Raw genomic sequence first — 13,300 nt, forward strand, 5'->3', positions numbered from 1 at the left:
TGAAGCGAGAGAGACTTTGAAAAAGAATCCGCCTCCCAGGCACTTGGAGGGCACAACTACTTGGTGAAAAACAAAGCCCACACCACCCACCAGATGAACTTCGGCTCTCTGCCATGGCAATAGAAAAATTTAGGGGGCTCCAGATTTTGTGGGGCCTATTTTTAGTTGGCTTTCCATCGGGTTTTGGTTTTTCAAATATTTTACTCCTATGCCTCTCACTTCCCCCAGATCCCATGTGGCTCACTAGGGCTCCCTTTGAGAAACCAAGAGATAACATCCAAGATTTTTTTTCTCTCTCTTTTTAATTGAAGAACTGGTCACGATCATGAAGATATGCTCTGTGGGTGGTTTTATTGTTGTTGTTGTTGCTTTTATTTTTATTGTTTTTCCAATAGTGGTGAAAGATTATACCCATCTATCCACACACTCGTACTTGGTCCCCCTCCTACAGTAGATAAGGCCCAAGATTGGGAGTCAGGGAAACCTGAGCCCAAATCTTCCCTCAGTAATTTGCTGTATGACTCTGAGCAAGTCAAGTAATCCTCTGGGCCCATTTCCTCATCTTAAAGTGAGAGGGTTGAACTCAAATTTTTTAAGGTTCCTTCACCTTTAAATCTGTGCTTATATGACTCTCTTATTTTTTTTAATTTATGAAACAAAATAAGCCTTTCCATAACATAGTATAATAAAAAAGATGATTACACACAAAATTTCAAATCTATTCTGTACAACTTGCTATTCCTTTTAAATAGCTAATGAAGTTATATAAATTGTTTCCTTCCCTCCCCTCCCCTGCCCTAGAGATGGCTGCCTTTAGAAACAAATAGATGTGTATATGTGTATATATACATACATACGTATATACACACACATATATATTATACATGTGTATGTGCACGCACACACATATCTTGTTGTTGTTTATCTTTTGTTCTCAAAGAGCTCCATGACCGATGTCATGGCTTGCAATGAATTGGATTTAAGTAAGGGAGGACTATGCAAAGTCACCAGCCTCACTCTCCCTCAGAGTCATCTGAGTCCAGTGGCAAGAGATGGCCCCAGATGTTTAAAGCAATTGGGGTTAAGTGACTTGCGCAGGATCACACAGCTAGTAAGTGTCTGAGGTCACATTTGAACTCAGATCTTCCCAACTTCAGGGTCAGTGCTCTATCTATCCACTATACCATCTAGCTGCATATATAAGACTTAGCATGAATTCTCTATGAGGTCAGATAAGAAATTCCATAACCATGGAACACAGTAAATCCAATAGTCACTTGGAACTGTATCCTCAGACTTACTTAACTGTTCATACTCTTTGACCCAGTGATATTACTACTAGGCCTATACTCTAAAGAAATAAAAAAGAAAATCTCTATTTACACAAAAACAATTATAGCAATTCTTTTTGGAGTGGCCAAGAACTGTAAATTGAGGGTGTGACTCTCAGTTAGGGGAAGGTGAACATTTGTTTAGGTGATAGTTTATGAAATGGCTAAGGGAATGGTTTCAGAGAAAGCTGAGTATGAATTGATACATAGTGAACTGAGCAATACCAGGAGAACAACTTATAAAGTAACAACTTTATTATAAATGTAAACAACTTTGAGAGAATCTGATGGAGCGATGATCCACCATGGTTCCAGAGGACCCATCATGAAGAATACACCAAACTTCTTACAGAGGTGATGGACTAAATATGGAGAATAAGATAGGAAATACATATTTTTGGCAATGGTCAACAAAGCAAATTTATATTTTTTTTACTATGATAGGTTTTGTTTTCCTTTTATTCCAGAGAGAAAATAAGGTAGAAGAAAGAGAAAATAAATGTTTGATAACTTGGGGAGGAAATAAAGTTTAAAAAAGTAAAGACAGCTTAGTCCACATGGGGACTGGGCACCCTGGTGTAATATAAAGAACACTAGACCACGTGTCAGGAGATCTGACCTAACTTTGGTGCTTCCTTTAACTTGATCCTGTGGCTCTCACTTTACCTCTTAAGAACTCACTATTTTCATATGTAAAATTATTTTTTAAAAAGATTTAGGATAGATGGCCTCCAAAGTCCCTTCTGCTTCTATTGAAGAATTACCTTCCATAAATCCTTGTCCTCTTCAGTATTAAGTTCTAACCATTGACTACTGAGTGTCCAGAGAAACTGACACATGCCCCTCAGCCTGGGCCCTAGAAGCTGTAATATAATAGCCTCTCAGTCCCATCTTGAGAATTACAGATAAAAGCATACTTTTTTGCTGCTTGATATAATAAGTGTGATTTGATCTTAGCTCTTACAAGAACCATAAGTCCTGTAATCTTAGCAGGCATAGAAATAAAAAAAAAACATGTCTTCTGAGTCTTGCCCTTTCTAATGGCTGCAAAAGGCTTCTGTGCCTCCTAATTTAAATTGATACCATCTTAAATTACTTTCATCTGGGTGAACCATCCTTGCTTATGGAGGGAGGATGCCCGAGGGGACAGTCTGGCTGATGGAAATAACACTGACTCAGAAATAAGAGGACCTGGGCTCAAACCTTGATGGGTTAAGTCATTTCTCTGGGCCTCAGTTTCCTCACCTGTAAGAGAGAGTTGGACTAGATGGACTCTGATGTCCCTTTCAGCTCAAGATATCATAAATCGCTTATTGCCTCTCTTTCTCTACCCTCTTTTTTTCTCTTAAAAAAATTTCATGGGGGCAGCTAGGTGGCACAGTGGATAAAGCACCAGCCCTGGATTCAGGAGGACCTGAGTTCAAATCTAGCTTCAAACACTTGACACTTACTAGCTGTGTGACCCTAGGCAAGTCACTTAACCCTCATTGCCCCACCAAAAAAAGAAATTCATGGACTATATACTAAAATAGAAGCCATTGGCCTTAGGAAACAGAACATGATAACAGAAACTCAGGTCCCATTTGCCCTCTTCATCTGGATGCCATTTAATGATAAAAGCAAGTCTCCCTGACACATTTCAGATCTTTTTTCCATTTTGGGCATATTCCATTCACTCCTCTCTGTCAGTCTATCCACTTCCTTCTGGTCAGGCTGAATCATTCTCCTTCACACATAGGCTAAATTAACACTCACCTCTGTGGCATCATTTGGGGAGTCCTAGTATGTTAATGATTGCCCACATGTCAAACCATCCGGTACAAGGACCTCAAGTTTCATCATCACAGATTCATTTCTATAGGCAATACCTTAGACTCAGAAGCAACATCATACAGTGGGAAAGAGCCCAGCCTTGAAAGTCAGAGGACTGAGGTCCAAATCTTGCCTTCATCACCATTCAATCATACAGATCGGATGACTTTGGACACACTGCTTAATCTTCCCTGAGGATCCTTTTCCTCATTTGTAGAATGCGGGGGGAGTTTAGACTAGGGGCCTTCTAAGGACCCTTCCAACTGAAAATCTGTGATCCCAGGATCTCTAAGATCCCATCTAACTCCTACCTCAAATACAAATATTCCCTAACTAGCTTCTACCCCCTGTTTAAAGACCTCTTCTGGGAGGGAAGTAACTCAGGGAGGTGCCTCTTCCATTGTAAGAATTAAGAAGGGCCTCCTTGTAATTTCCACCCACTGACCCTAACTCCACTCTCTTGGGTCAAGTTGACAGAATTAAATCCATCCATATGACAACCCCTCAAATATTATGAGATCTCTATTTTTTTTCCCCAACTAGATCATCTTTTCTCTAAGTTCAACATCACTCATTCTTCTAATTGATGTGTGAGGGCCTTTTTATAAGATGGTCAGGGAATTAATTAACCTGGAGCTGAGGGCAGAGCCCTGAGGAAATGGGTCATAATAGAGGCTCACAAAAAAGTGGGATGAGAGCTGTGATATTGAAGCTATCCAAATGCTTACATCTCAATCAATATCATCTATTCGATAACCTTATCTTCAGAGTCAATGTGAGAGTGAAAATAAGATCATCCTCTTTACTTTGTAACTGGGTTTCCTTTTCTGTTTCTGTTTTTTTTTAAACAAATTAAAAAATAAATCATGTGACCCAGCTTGATCATTGACATTAGGGGTGTCAAACTCAAATAGAAACAGGGCCATTGGGCCACACATAAGGATCCCTAAGGGCTGCATATTGACTTAGAAAAACACATATGATTATAGACTTCTCTTTTTATTAACACATTATAATCAGAAAAGAATTCCATTTTAATCTGGTTCGAGTTGTACTCAAGAGTGTTATGGGCCACATTTGGCTACTGTGTTTGACACCTGTAAGATTCTACCTTAATCATCAAATTTGTCTCTAAATAACTTTTGACTTTTCCTCCAAAATCAAATTCATCCTCAGGAGACTAAGCTTTCCCATTATTGAGTATCATCCAAAGAAAGCAATCTGAGCTCTCCAAACAATACCCAAAGGATCCTATAGGGTAAGGTTGGCATAGAACAATAGATATCATGCCAGATTTGATGTTGTAAAGATGTGGGGCAGAATATGAGATAGAATATTTATGGGAGCCTGGGCAAGTTGCTTACATTCTCTGAAAAGCAACTCCCTAGGACTTACCTGCTCACTGATGAGTCACGACATTAATGGAATAAGTGCATCCTAGGGGATGACTTTGAATAGAATCTTTTTTTTTTTTTTAGTGAGGAAATTGAGGTTAAGTGACTTGCCCAGGGTCACACAGCTAGTAAGTGTTAAGTGTCTGAGGCCGAATTTGAACTCAGGTACTCCTGACTCCAGGGGCAGTGCTCTATCCACTGCACCACCCAGCTGCCCCTGAATAGAATCTTATATATTAGTTTAAAGATCAATCTCAGTGTTTTCTCATGGAATAGAGTCAAATGGAAAAGTATTTGTTAAGCACTTATATAGATACATTTTAGTGGGAGGGAGGGTTACATAAAGGCATGAAGAACTAGATACTAACCAGATGGAAAGCTACCAAAGAGAAACCTCCTATTTCCCAGTTTTGCCTAGAATTTCTGACACTATTAAATTGGTAACACTATTAAATTCTTTGTGATAATTAATCAGTTTTTAGCCTGAACACCAAGCAATGCTTGCCAGAAACAGACTCAAACTTCAGTCAAGCTAGTGGGTGAAATGTCTTTTATTCCAGAATCTTTCTAATCTAATATTCAGAATTTCTTTTGTAGAGAGGCAGTGTGGTTATAGTAGATAGCTGGAAATGAATTAAGAATAATCCTGTATTCAGATTCTCTAGTATCCATTGTACTACATTAGGCAAATTACTTAACCACCCTGAGTCTCAGACTTCTCATCTGCAAAATGGGAATTATCATTCCTTCAATGACTTTCCCTCATAGCTGTTATGAGGTTCAAGTGAAATGATACAAGGAAAGAGTGATGTAAACATTAAAGCAGTCTACGTATCAATTATTACTACTGTAACTTGAATGACACTGTGAACCTCTCCAATAGAAGATCAGAACTTGGTGCTCTCTTCCCAACTCTCTAAAATTTCTTTGTTGTGGCCACTTCCTCAGGGTGTTTCATCAAGGCCACTCACCTCCTCTTCTTTCTTTCTCTGAGGAAAAGGACCTTGGGAGCAAAAGCCTGAATGGCCACTTTCTTGTATTCCCTCCATTGGTTTCTCCTTTAGTGGAATGGTTTCTAATTTACATAAAATAAAATCTATTTTCCAGAGCAACCATTCCCCTTACTTTTTTTTTCTGCTCCTAAGGCTTTCTACTTCTGGATTTTCATGTCTTCACCCCACTCCTGCTTCCAACTGTAATTTAAAACTACATTGCCGTGTCAGGGGAGAAGAGGGCTAGATTTGGAATGAGAAGCCGTGGGGTCAAATCCTGGCTTTTATGTTTTTAGCCCATGGGACCTTCAACCTCCCCGGATCTCCCTTGTTTGTTATCTGTGATATGGTGGAAATGACTGATTCTCTGCATGGTCCCTTATGAGGATATGAGGGCAGGTACTTTAAGAAATGCATCTCCTCAACACAGTTGAGAGAAAGATGAGATGAGATGAGGCAATATGAGATAGATAAAAGAGCACTAGATTTAGAACTAGAGGACCTTGGTCTGAATTCTAGCTTTACCACTCTGTGTGACCTTGGACAAGTCACTTCACTCTCCAACCCTCATCTCTAAAACGGGTGGTTAAACTAGAATGTTCTCCAAGCTTCTTTCCAAGTCTAGATTATATAATTGAATATGTTATTGTTTATCTTAAATGTTCCTCATGGTAAATAAGATATAGGCTCTGGGAAGACAGAGATTTCCTTTTGTTTTGTTTTTAACTTCACTTGCACAGCATGCCACATAGTAAGCGATTGACAAATGCTTGTTGGATGTTTGTTGGAAGAGATTCTTTGGCTAAAATAACTCTTTTCCCTTCCAGGTTGTTCTCCGTCCTACCCCCAACAGCCCCAAACAGTCAGAATGGCATAAAATGACAGTTTCCAAAAACTGCCCTGATCAAGATCTGAAAATTAAACTTGCTGTCCGAATGGATAAACCTCAAAACATGAAGCATTCTGGGTAAGTGGGTTGCTGGTATTTCTCTGACTTGTCAGCAGCATTTGCTGTGAGCACATTCATTCATTTTTCAGAGTTACAAGAATAGAGGAAGATTCATCTTCCAGGACTGAAAAAAAAATACATCTAAGGTGATTCAGAAGCTTGTAATAACATTTGCCTCGGGGAGTTTGCATTCCTTTGACTTTCAGTTCCAGTCGAATTCTATTTTACATTCAAACAAATCACAAGCTCTCACACAGCCTTTGAAACCAAGAAGACCAGGTTTCAAAACACTGCCTCTGACACATACTGGCTGTTTGACCCCAGGCAAGTTGTTTAAATGTTCATGTAACTCTGGAAGAATTGAAGTTACAATGACAGAGCCAAGTTACATGGAGAGAAAGATTTTCCTCACCCAGCATTTCCCTTCGATCAATGAAACTGCAGGTCCAGGTCCAACTTCTATCCGTTGTCATCCTTTCTCTTTGTAATAACCTCTATACAGAACTTTCCAAATTGCTTTAAACCATCACTAGATGCATGCTCCATGACTCTGACTTACAGAATTATAAAGGCAGCATGCATGGATACTGTTGACATTATCTATATGATACCTAACCTAAGCCCTTTGGGATTGTGCCCTCAGTGTGAAACCATGTCTAAGTGATGAAAACTATAGTGTGAAAAATGTGTTCTATAGTAAATGAGACTTGAGCATCTAGGTAGTACCATGGATAGAGTGCTAGACTTGGAGTCAGGAAGACAGGACTGTAGATCTGGCTTCAGACACTTATAAGATGTGTGACCCTGGTCAAGTCACTTAACCCTGTTTGCTTCAGTTTCCCCATCTGTGAAATGATCTGGGAAAGGAAATGGCAAGCCACTCCAGTATCTTTGCCAAGAAAATACCAAATGGGGTCAGAGAGAGTCAGACATGACTGAAGCGACTGAACAAGTACAAAGTATCTGAGTAAGCCACTCAGATACAATCAACACTATCTCTTGGAATAGCTAAAACAAAAACTAAAAAAAAAAAAAAAAAAAAAAAAAAACTAAAAAAAAAAGTGATGCTGTGCTCACAGATCTAGGGGTGGGAAGACACTTAGTCCAACCCCCTCATTTTCCATTTTAGGAAACTGAGTCCTAGAATAATTAAGTGACTTGCCCAAGACCACACACTGATCATTGATGTAGCAAGATAAAACAGTTTCAATTAGAGGTTTAAAAAAAACTTAATAAAATAAGAATCTTGAGCATAGTTTCACACCAATGAATTTTTTTTTTTTGTGAGGCAATTGGGGTTAAGTGACTGGCCCAGGGTCACGCAGCTAGTAAGTGTGTGTTAAGTGTCTGAGGCTGGATTTGAACTCAGGTACTCCTGACTCCAGGGCCAGTGCTCTATCCACTGCACCACCTAGCTGCCCCGACACCAATGAATTTTTAAGAAACTGATCACTACAATAGAATTTTAAAAATTAAATTGAGTTTGTCACAGCCAATATTAGGTTAAATAAAAGTAATTTGTACTCCAATAATTCAGAATGTGTGACAATTCAGATGAGTCATTAACAAAAGTCTACTTTTTTAAAAATAATCAAGATTGTATTATACATTGAGGGAAAATAATGGAAGCTGTCCCTCAACATATCCAGTAGTCATCATCAGCATAAATTGTGTGCTTACAGCACAAGGCCACTGACAATAAAATGCTGACTATACTAGGGCCTAGCCCCGGTGATTGAGAAGTATTTGTGGGATAAATGAATGAATTAGGGAGGAATGGGAAAAGTGTTGATTTTGGAGACTGAGTTCAAATCCTACCTCTGGCATTAACTACCTATATGACCTTGAGAAACTTACTTAGCCTCTCTGAGTCTCTGTTCCCTTTTCTGCAAAATGAGGGGTTCAGACTAAATAACATCTAAGTTTCCTTCCAGCATTAGATCTATGTTCCTATGGATTAATTAATTTTAACTCTTTATTCCTCTTCTGGGGGAAAAACACAACTTATTTTGGGGGTAGCATGAACCAACAGAAGAAAAATGTGTCATCCTAAATCTCCTTTTGATGTAATTTTAATTTTTTTTCCACTTCCCACATTTCTTCAATTCGTTGCATTGAAAATTGAGCTCAGTTGTCTAGACTCTGCCCTCTTGGTTTGACTAGGTTGTAAAATTCTGAACATTCTCCTCTCTTTACCTTCCTCACCTTGGTAATGTGAACAGAAATAAGTTATCCATTTTGACAACATTTGGGCAATATCAATTCCCAAAGATATTGTTTTAGAATGATCTCCTCAATTATAATTCATATATAATAGGTAGAGAGCATTTATATAACACTTTGAGGTTTGCAAAGCACATTATAAATATTATCTCATTTTATTCTCACAATAACTCTGAGAGGGAGGTACTTTTATAATCTACATTTTACAGATAAGGAAACTGAGGAAGGAAGAGGTAAAGTGATTTTACCCAACATCATACAGCTAGTGTCTAAGGCCAGATTTGAACTTGGATCTTTCTCATTCCAGGACTGAAACTCTAGCCACCTAGCTGCCTCTGTCCTCAGCTAAATGCCCAAAAAGTGTCTATAAAAACAAGCATTTTATTGCTCTCTAGCATAATGAGACCCCAAAAAATGGATGGATGGGGAAATCAAAATGAACTAAAAGTGTGAAGACCTAAATTCCTGACACCAATGTTCTACATGTCCTTGGGCAGACTCTTAGTCTTATAAAAGGAGGTAGAGGCACTAGATGATCTCTGAGGTACCTTCCAGGTTTAAAATTCCATTATTTTAGATCTTTTAATATACTTGTCTTGTTCAGTTGTTTCAGTCATGTCTTACTCTTCATGACCCCAATTGGGGTTTTCTTGGCAAAGAAAGGCTTTAACACTTGTGCCAGTTTGTCCGTTTAACGAGATGGTTCATAAATGTTTCATGAAACTCATGATGGAATTGTTTTAAGTTTTGTACTCTTATGGGTACAATGTATTGCTTATCTTTGAGACTTTGGGAAAAAAATGCTGTCACCCCCACCTACTCACCTTAACTTAATTTTTTCTTTTCCCCTTCTAGGTATTTGTGGGCCATTGGTAAGAATGTTTGGAAGAGATGGAAGAAAAGGTTCTTTGTATTGGTCCAGGTAACATTTCAATTCAGTGTCTGCTCTACTTTTAAAGGGGGTGAAGTAGATCGACTTGAAGCCTAAGTAAGTCAAATCCCACATCTGACAGCCATTAGCTGTATGACCCTGGGCAAGTTCCTCAACCTCTATGTGCATCAAGACAACTCCTTAAGACTTTTCTAAGTGATAGATAGGTTGTGATCTACTCCACATTGATGAAAACGCAATCTTTCACATGTCTAATTGCCATCATAGAAAGTATGTTAAGATTTTGATCCTGTTCCCATTATAACATTTCTTCTGGAATCATGCATTCATCCTGCAAATACACTCCTACGTTGATATCCCCACAAGGTCAGCTGACCACTGCTTCTGTCAGAGTTAATAGGGGGGCAGCTAGGTGGCGTAGTGGATAAAGCACCAGCCCTGGATTCAGGAGGACCTGAGTTCAAATCCGGCATCAGACACTTACTAGCTGTGTGACCCTGGGCAAGTCACTTAACCCCCATACCCCCCCCAAAAAAAGAGTTAATAGGGGCAACCCTGCAACAGTTAAGTTTCTAGTGCTGCTATTCACAAGCACATAGTGGTGTGTTTGCCATTAATACCAAGCAGCTATATTTCAATTTGCTGTTGTTGCTTTTTTTAAGATAGGGATTTTTACTTAGATGATATGATGAGCAGTTGGTTCAGAACATGCCCCCAAAGGTTTAAGGAGCTCTCTTCTACAAATAGACCCATAATCCAGGTAAGAATGGAATTAGAGTACAATGGTAGCGAGACACTTGCATGTCAGTCTCCTTACTCCTGGCCACAGAAGTCATTTTCTCCCTTTTTGGAGTACTCATGAAGTTGCCTGCAGGGCGTGGTATCACTAATAAGCAACTCACTTCCACAGGGCTAACTCCTCAAAAGATGTGGGTTCTCTGCTGAATGATTTCATCTGCAGTTGAGCTGTACCAATCACTCAGCTGCCCCCATGAAATCTCTGAACCTTACAATGATCACTGTTTAGACATGTCCATCTAAATGTCCCCGCTCAGTCATTTCCCAAATCTTGTGGCACTTGCAACTGGTTCCTGTGGCTCTGCTACCAATTTTGGCTTCAAATGAGACCTCATCTGGGATCTTTAGATCTCCCAAATTCATATGATTGATTGATGCCTGAACACATCCACTTAGGAATTCAACCAAGTTCGACCAAGATTAAGAAAGAATAACCACAAATAGAGAGATGGCCATGTGCTGTTTACAGCCTCCAAGGCTGGATGGAAGATAGGGAAGCTGCCCTTCCCATTCTGCTCTGCCCAGATCAACACAGGACTCAGGAAATGGAGAGGTTTTCCTCATTTAAAGCAAGCTGATTATATTAAAATCTAATTTAATAATAATCATTTATATCCATAGAGCAGATTATTCCCAATAATCTATATGGTAAAAAAGTGCAAGTATTTTATCCCCCCTTTACAGATCAGGAAGCTGAGTCTCATGCAGGCTGCATGGTATCAAAGGGAAAGAGAATGATCACTGAATTTAGAGCTAGGGAAGACCTTAGGGTCCAGCAAGCCCTACCTTGCCCCCCATCTAGGTGTCACAGTAGACAAAGCACTGGCCTTGAAGTTGGGAGGACCTGAGTTCAAATCTTACCTTGGACATTTGCTAGTTGTGTGACCCTGGGCAATTCACCTAACCCACTTGCCTGAAACATCTGGGGCCATCTCCAGTCATCCTGATATATATCTAGCCACTGACTCCAGATGGCTCTGGAGGAGAGAGTGAGGCTGGTGACCTTGCACAGCCTTCCCTCACTTAAATCCAATTCAATGCAAGTCATGACATCACCCCACTGTCATGGTCCTCTTCAGGAATGAAGGACAAACAACAATCCTGTTCCCATTCCATTTAATGAAAGAGAAAATGGAAACTGGGCAGGCGGAGTTAAATGATTTGTCAGATTTCTCACAGAGAGTAAGAAGGAAAAGTGAAATTTGAGCTCTGGTCTTGAAACATGGGGTAGCTAGATGACTCAGTAGATAGAGCAGTATACCTGGAATCATGAAGACCTGAGTTCAAATCTGATCTCAGTACTTACTAGCTGTGAGACCTTGGGTAAGTCATTTAATCTCTGTTTGCCAATGGAAAGGGAAACGGCAAACAACTCCAATATCTTTTGCCAAGAAAACCCCATGGACAGTATGATCCATGGGGTCAGGAGAATCAGACACAACTGAATGAATGAAAAACGGCAACTTGAAACACGAAAACTCTATGAATATGCTCAAGGTCCCATGACTAACAAGCACCAGAACTATCACTGGAAAAGATCTCTACCTATAAGTCAGAGGACCTGGGTTCAACTTCTGCTTCATGAGACCTTGGACAAATCACCCAATTCCTGTGCCTTGATTTTCTCTCCTGTAAAATAAAGGTGTTGGACTAGATGGCCCCTGAGGGTTCTTTCAGCTCTGGAGCTATAGTCACGTGACTTGGACTTTACCCAGTATGAGGTGGCAAGAACAAGCTTAGTTGATTGGTTAAAGGGAGGGAGGGAGGGAGGGAGGGAGAGAGAGAGAGAGAGAGAGAGAGAGAGAGAGAGAGAGAGAGAGAGAGAGAGAGAGAGGAGGGGGAAAGGAGGGAAGGAGGAAGGAAGGAAGGAAGGAAGGAAGGAAGGAAGGAAGGAAGGAAGGAAGGAAGGAAGGAAGGAAGGAAGGAAGGAAGGAAGGAAGGAAGGAAGGAAGGAAGGAAGAAAGACTATTCAATCACCTTCCTCGTATGCTGAGCAATACAAGTCTCTTGCTATAACCCAGAAAGTCTATTATACTAGTATTATCCTGGGATCAGGATGACTGGTAACCAGTGCTATAGGAGTTCTGGGGAAGGAAAGAGAAGTGTGAGGCTCCTAAGAGCCCCCCTGGTACAGGAGAAAGAGCAGAGACAGAGATCAGGGGCCTGGATTCCACTCTTACCTCTGCCACTTACTACCTGTGTAACCTGGGGTAGAATAGGTCAGCCATGAAAGGTAAATTCCAGTTGTAAATCACTGATCCATATGAGGAGGCCATGTGGCCCAAGCATCTCTATGAGAACTATCCATCCTTGCCATCCTAGAAAGGCTAATTGTTGCCCCATGACATCCCTTTGGCAATTTTAAATGACTAAGAACCTAAGAAAAGCCTCTAATCACCTATTATTTGAGAGAAATTGCTCCACACAGGAAAAAGCAGGGGAAAAAATGTGCCGAAAATAGCCTTGGGACCACATCGACCCCATTTATGTTTTCCTCATAATGAATGTTCTCAGGTCATTCTACTAAAGCCCTTTTCCTCAGAATGTCAGGTCCACTCTGTGCCTGAGGAATATAACTGAGGTGAGCACAGGGACAGTGGCAATTTTTAGGGTGAAGCAAAGAAGGAAGGAAGGGAAGATTAAGTGTTTACAGTGTGCCAGGCATTGTGCTGAGTGCTGGAGATAAGAAGACAAGCACACAAGATGAAACTCCAATGGTGTAAGACACAACATAAATGGAAGTTGAGACAGGGGAGTCACCTCAGCAGGGCAATGTGTGGAGCATCAGGAATCTGGAGTCTGGAGAAAGAACAAGTGTGTGTTAGTTCAAGGCTTCTTAAACTGTGGGTTGGAACCCCATATGGGGTTGCATAACAGAATGTGGGGGTTGAAAACATTTGGCAGTAAAT

General features: G+C 40.2%; 1 protein-coding gene across 24 annotated transcripts in view; it reads left to right on the forward strand.

The window, feature by feature from the left end:
• CADPS (calcium dependent secretion activator) overlaps window positions 1–13,300 on the forward strand; it is a 555,724-nt gene that overhangs the window by 326,895 nt on the left and 215,529 nt on the right. For all 24 annotated transcript variants that reach the window (XM_043978805.1, XM_043978803.1, XM_043978804.1 and 21 more), the window contains exons 8-9: window positions 6,357–6,496; window positions 9,557–9,623. In XM_043978805.1, the coding sequence (XP_043834740.1) occupies window positions 6,357–6,496; window positions 9,557–9,623 (207 nt within the window). The remainder of the gene's footprint in view (window positions 1–6,356; window positions 6,497–9,556; window positions 9,624–13,300) is intronic.

Source organism: Dromiciops gliroides, chromosome 1 (genome assembly GCF_019393635.1).
Source record: "Dromiciops gliroides isolate mDroGli1 chromosome 1, mDroGli1.pri, whole genome shotgun sequence".
Classification (NCBI taxonomy): Eukaryota; Metazoa; Chordata; class Mammalia; order Microbiotheria; family Microbiotheriidae; genus Dromiciops; species Dromiciops gliroides.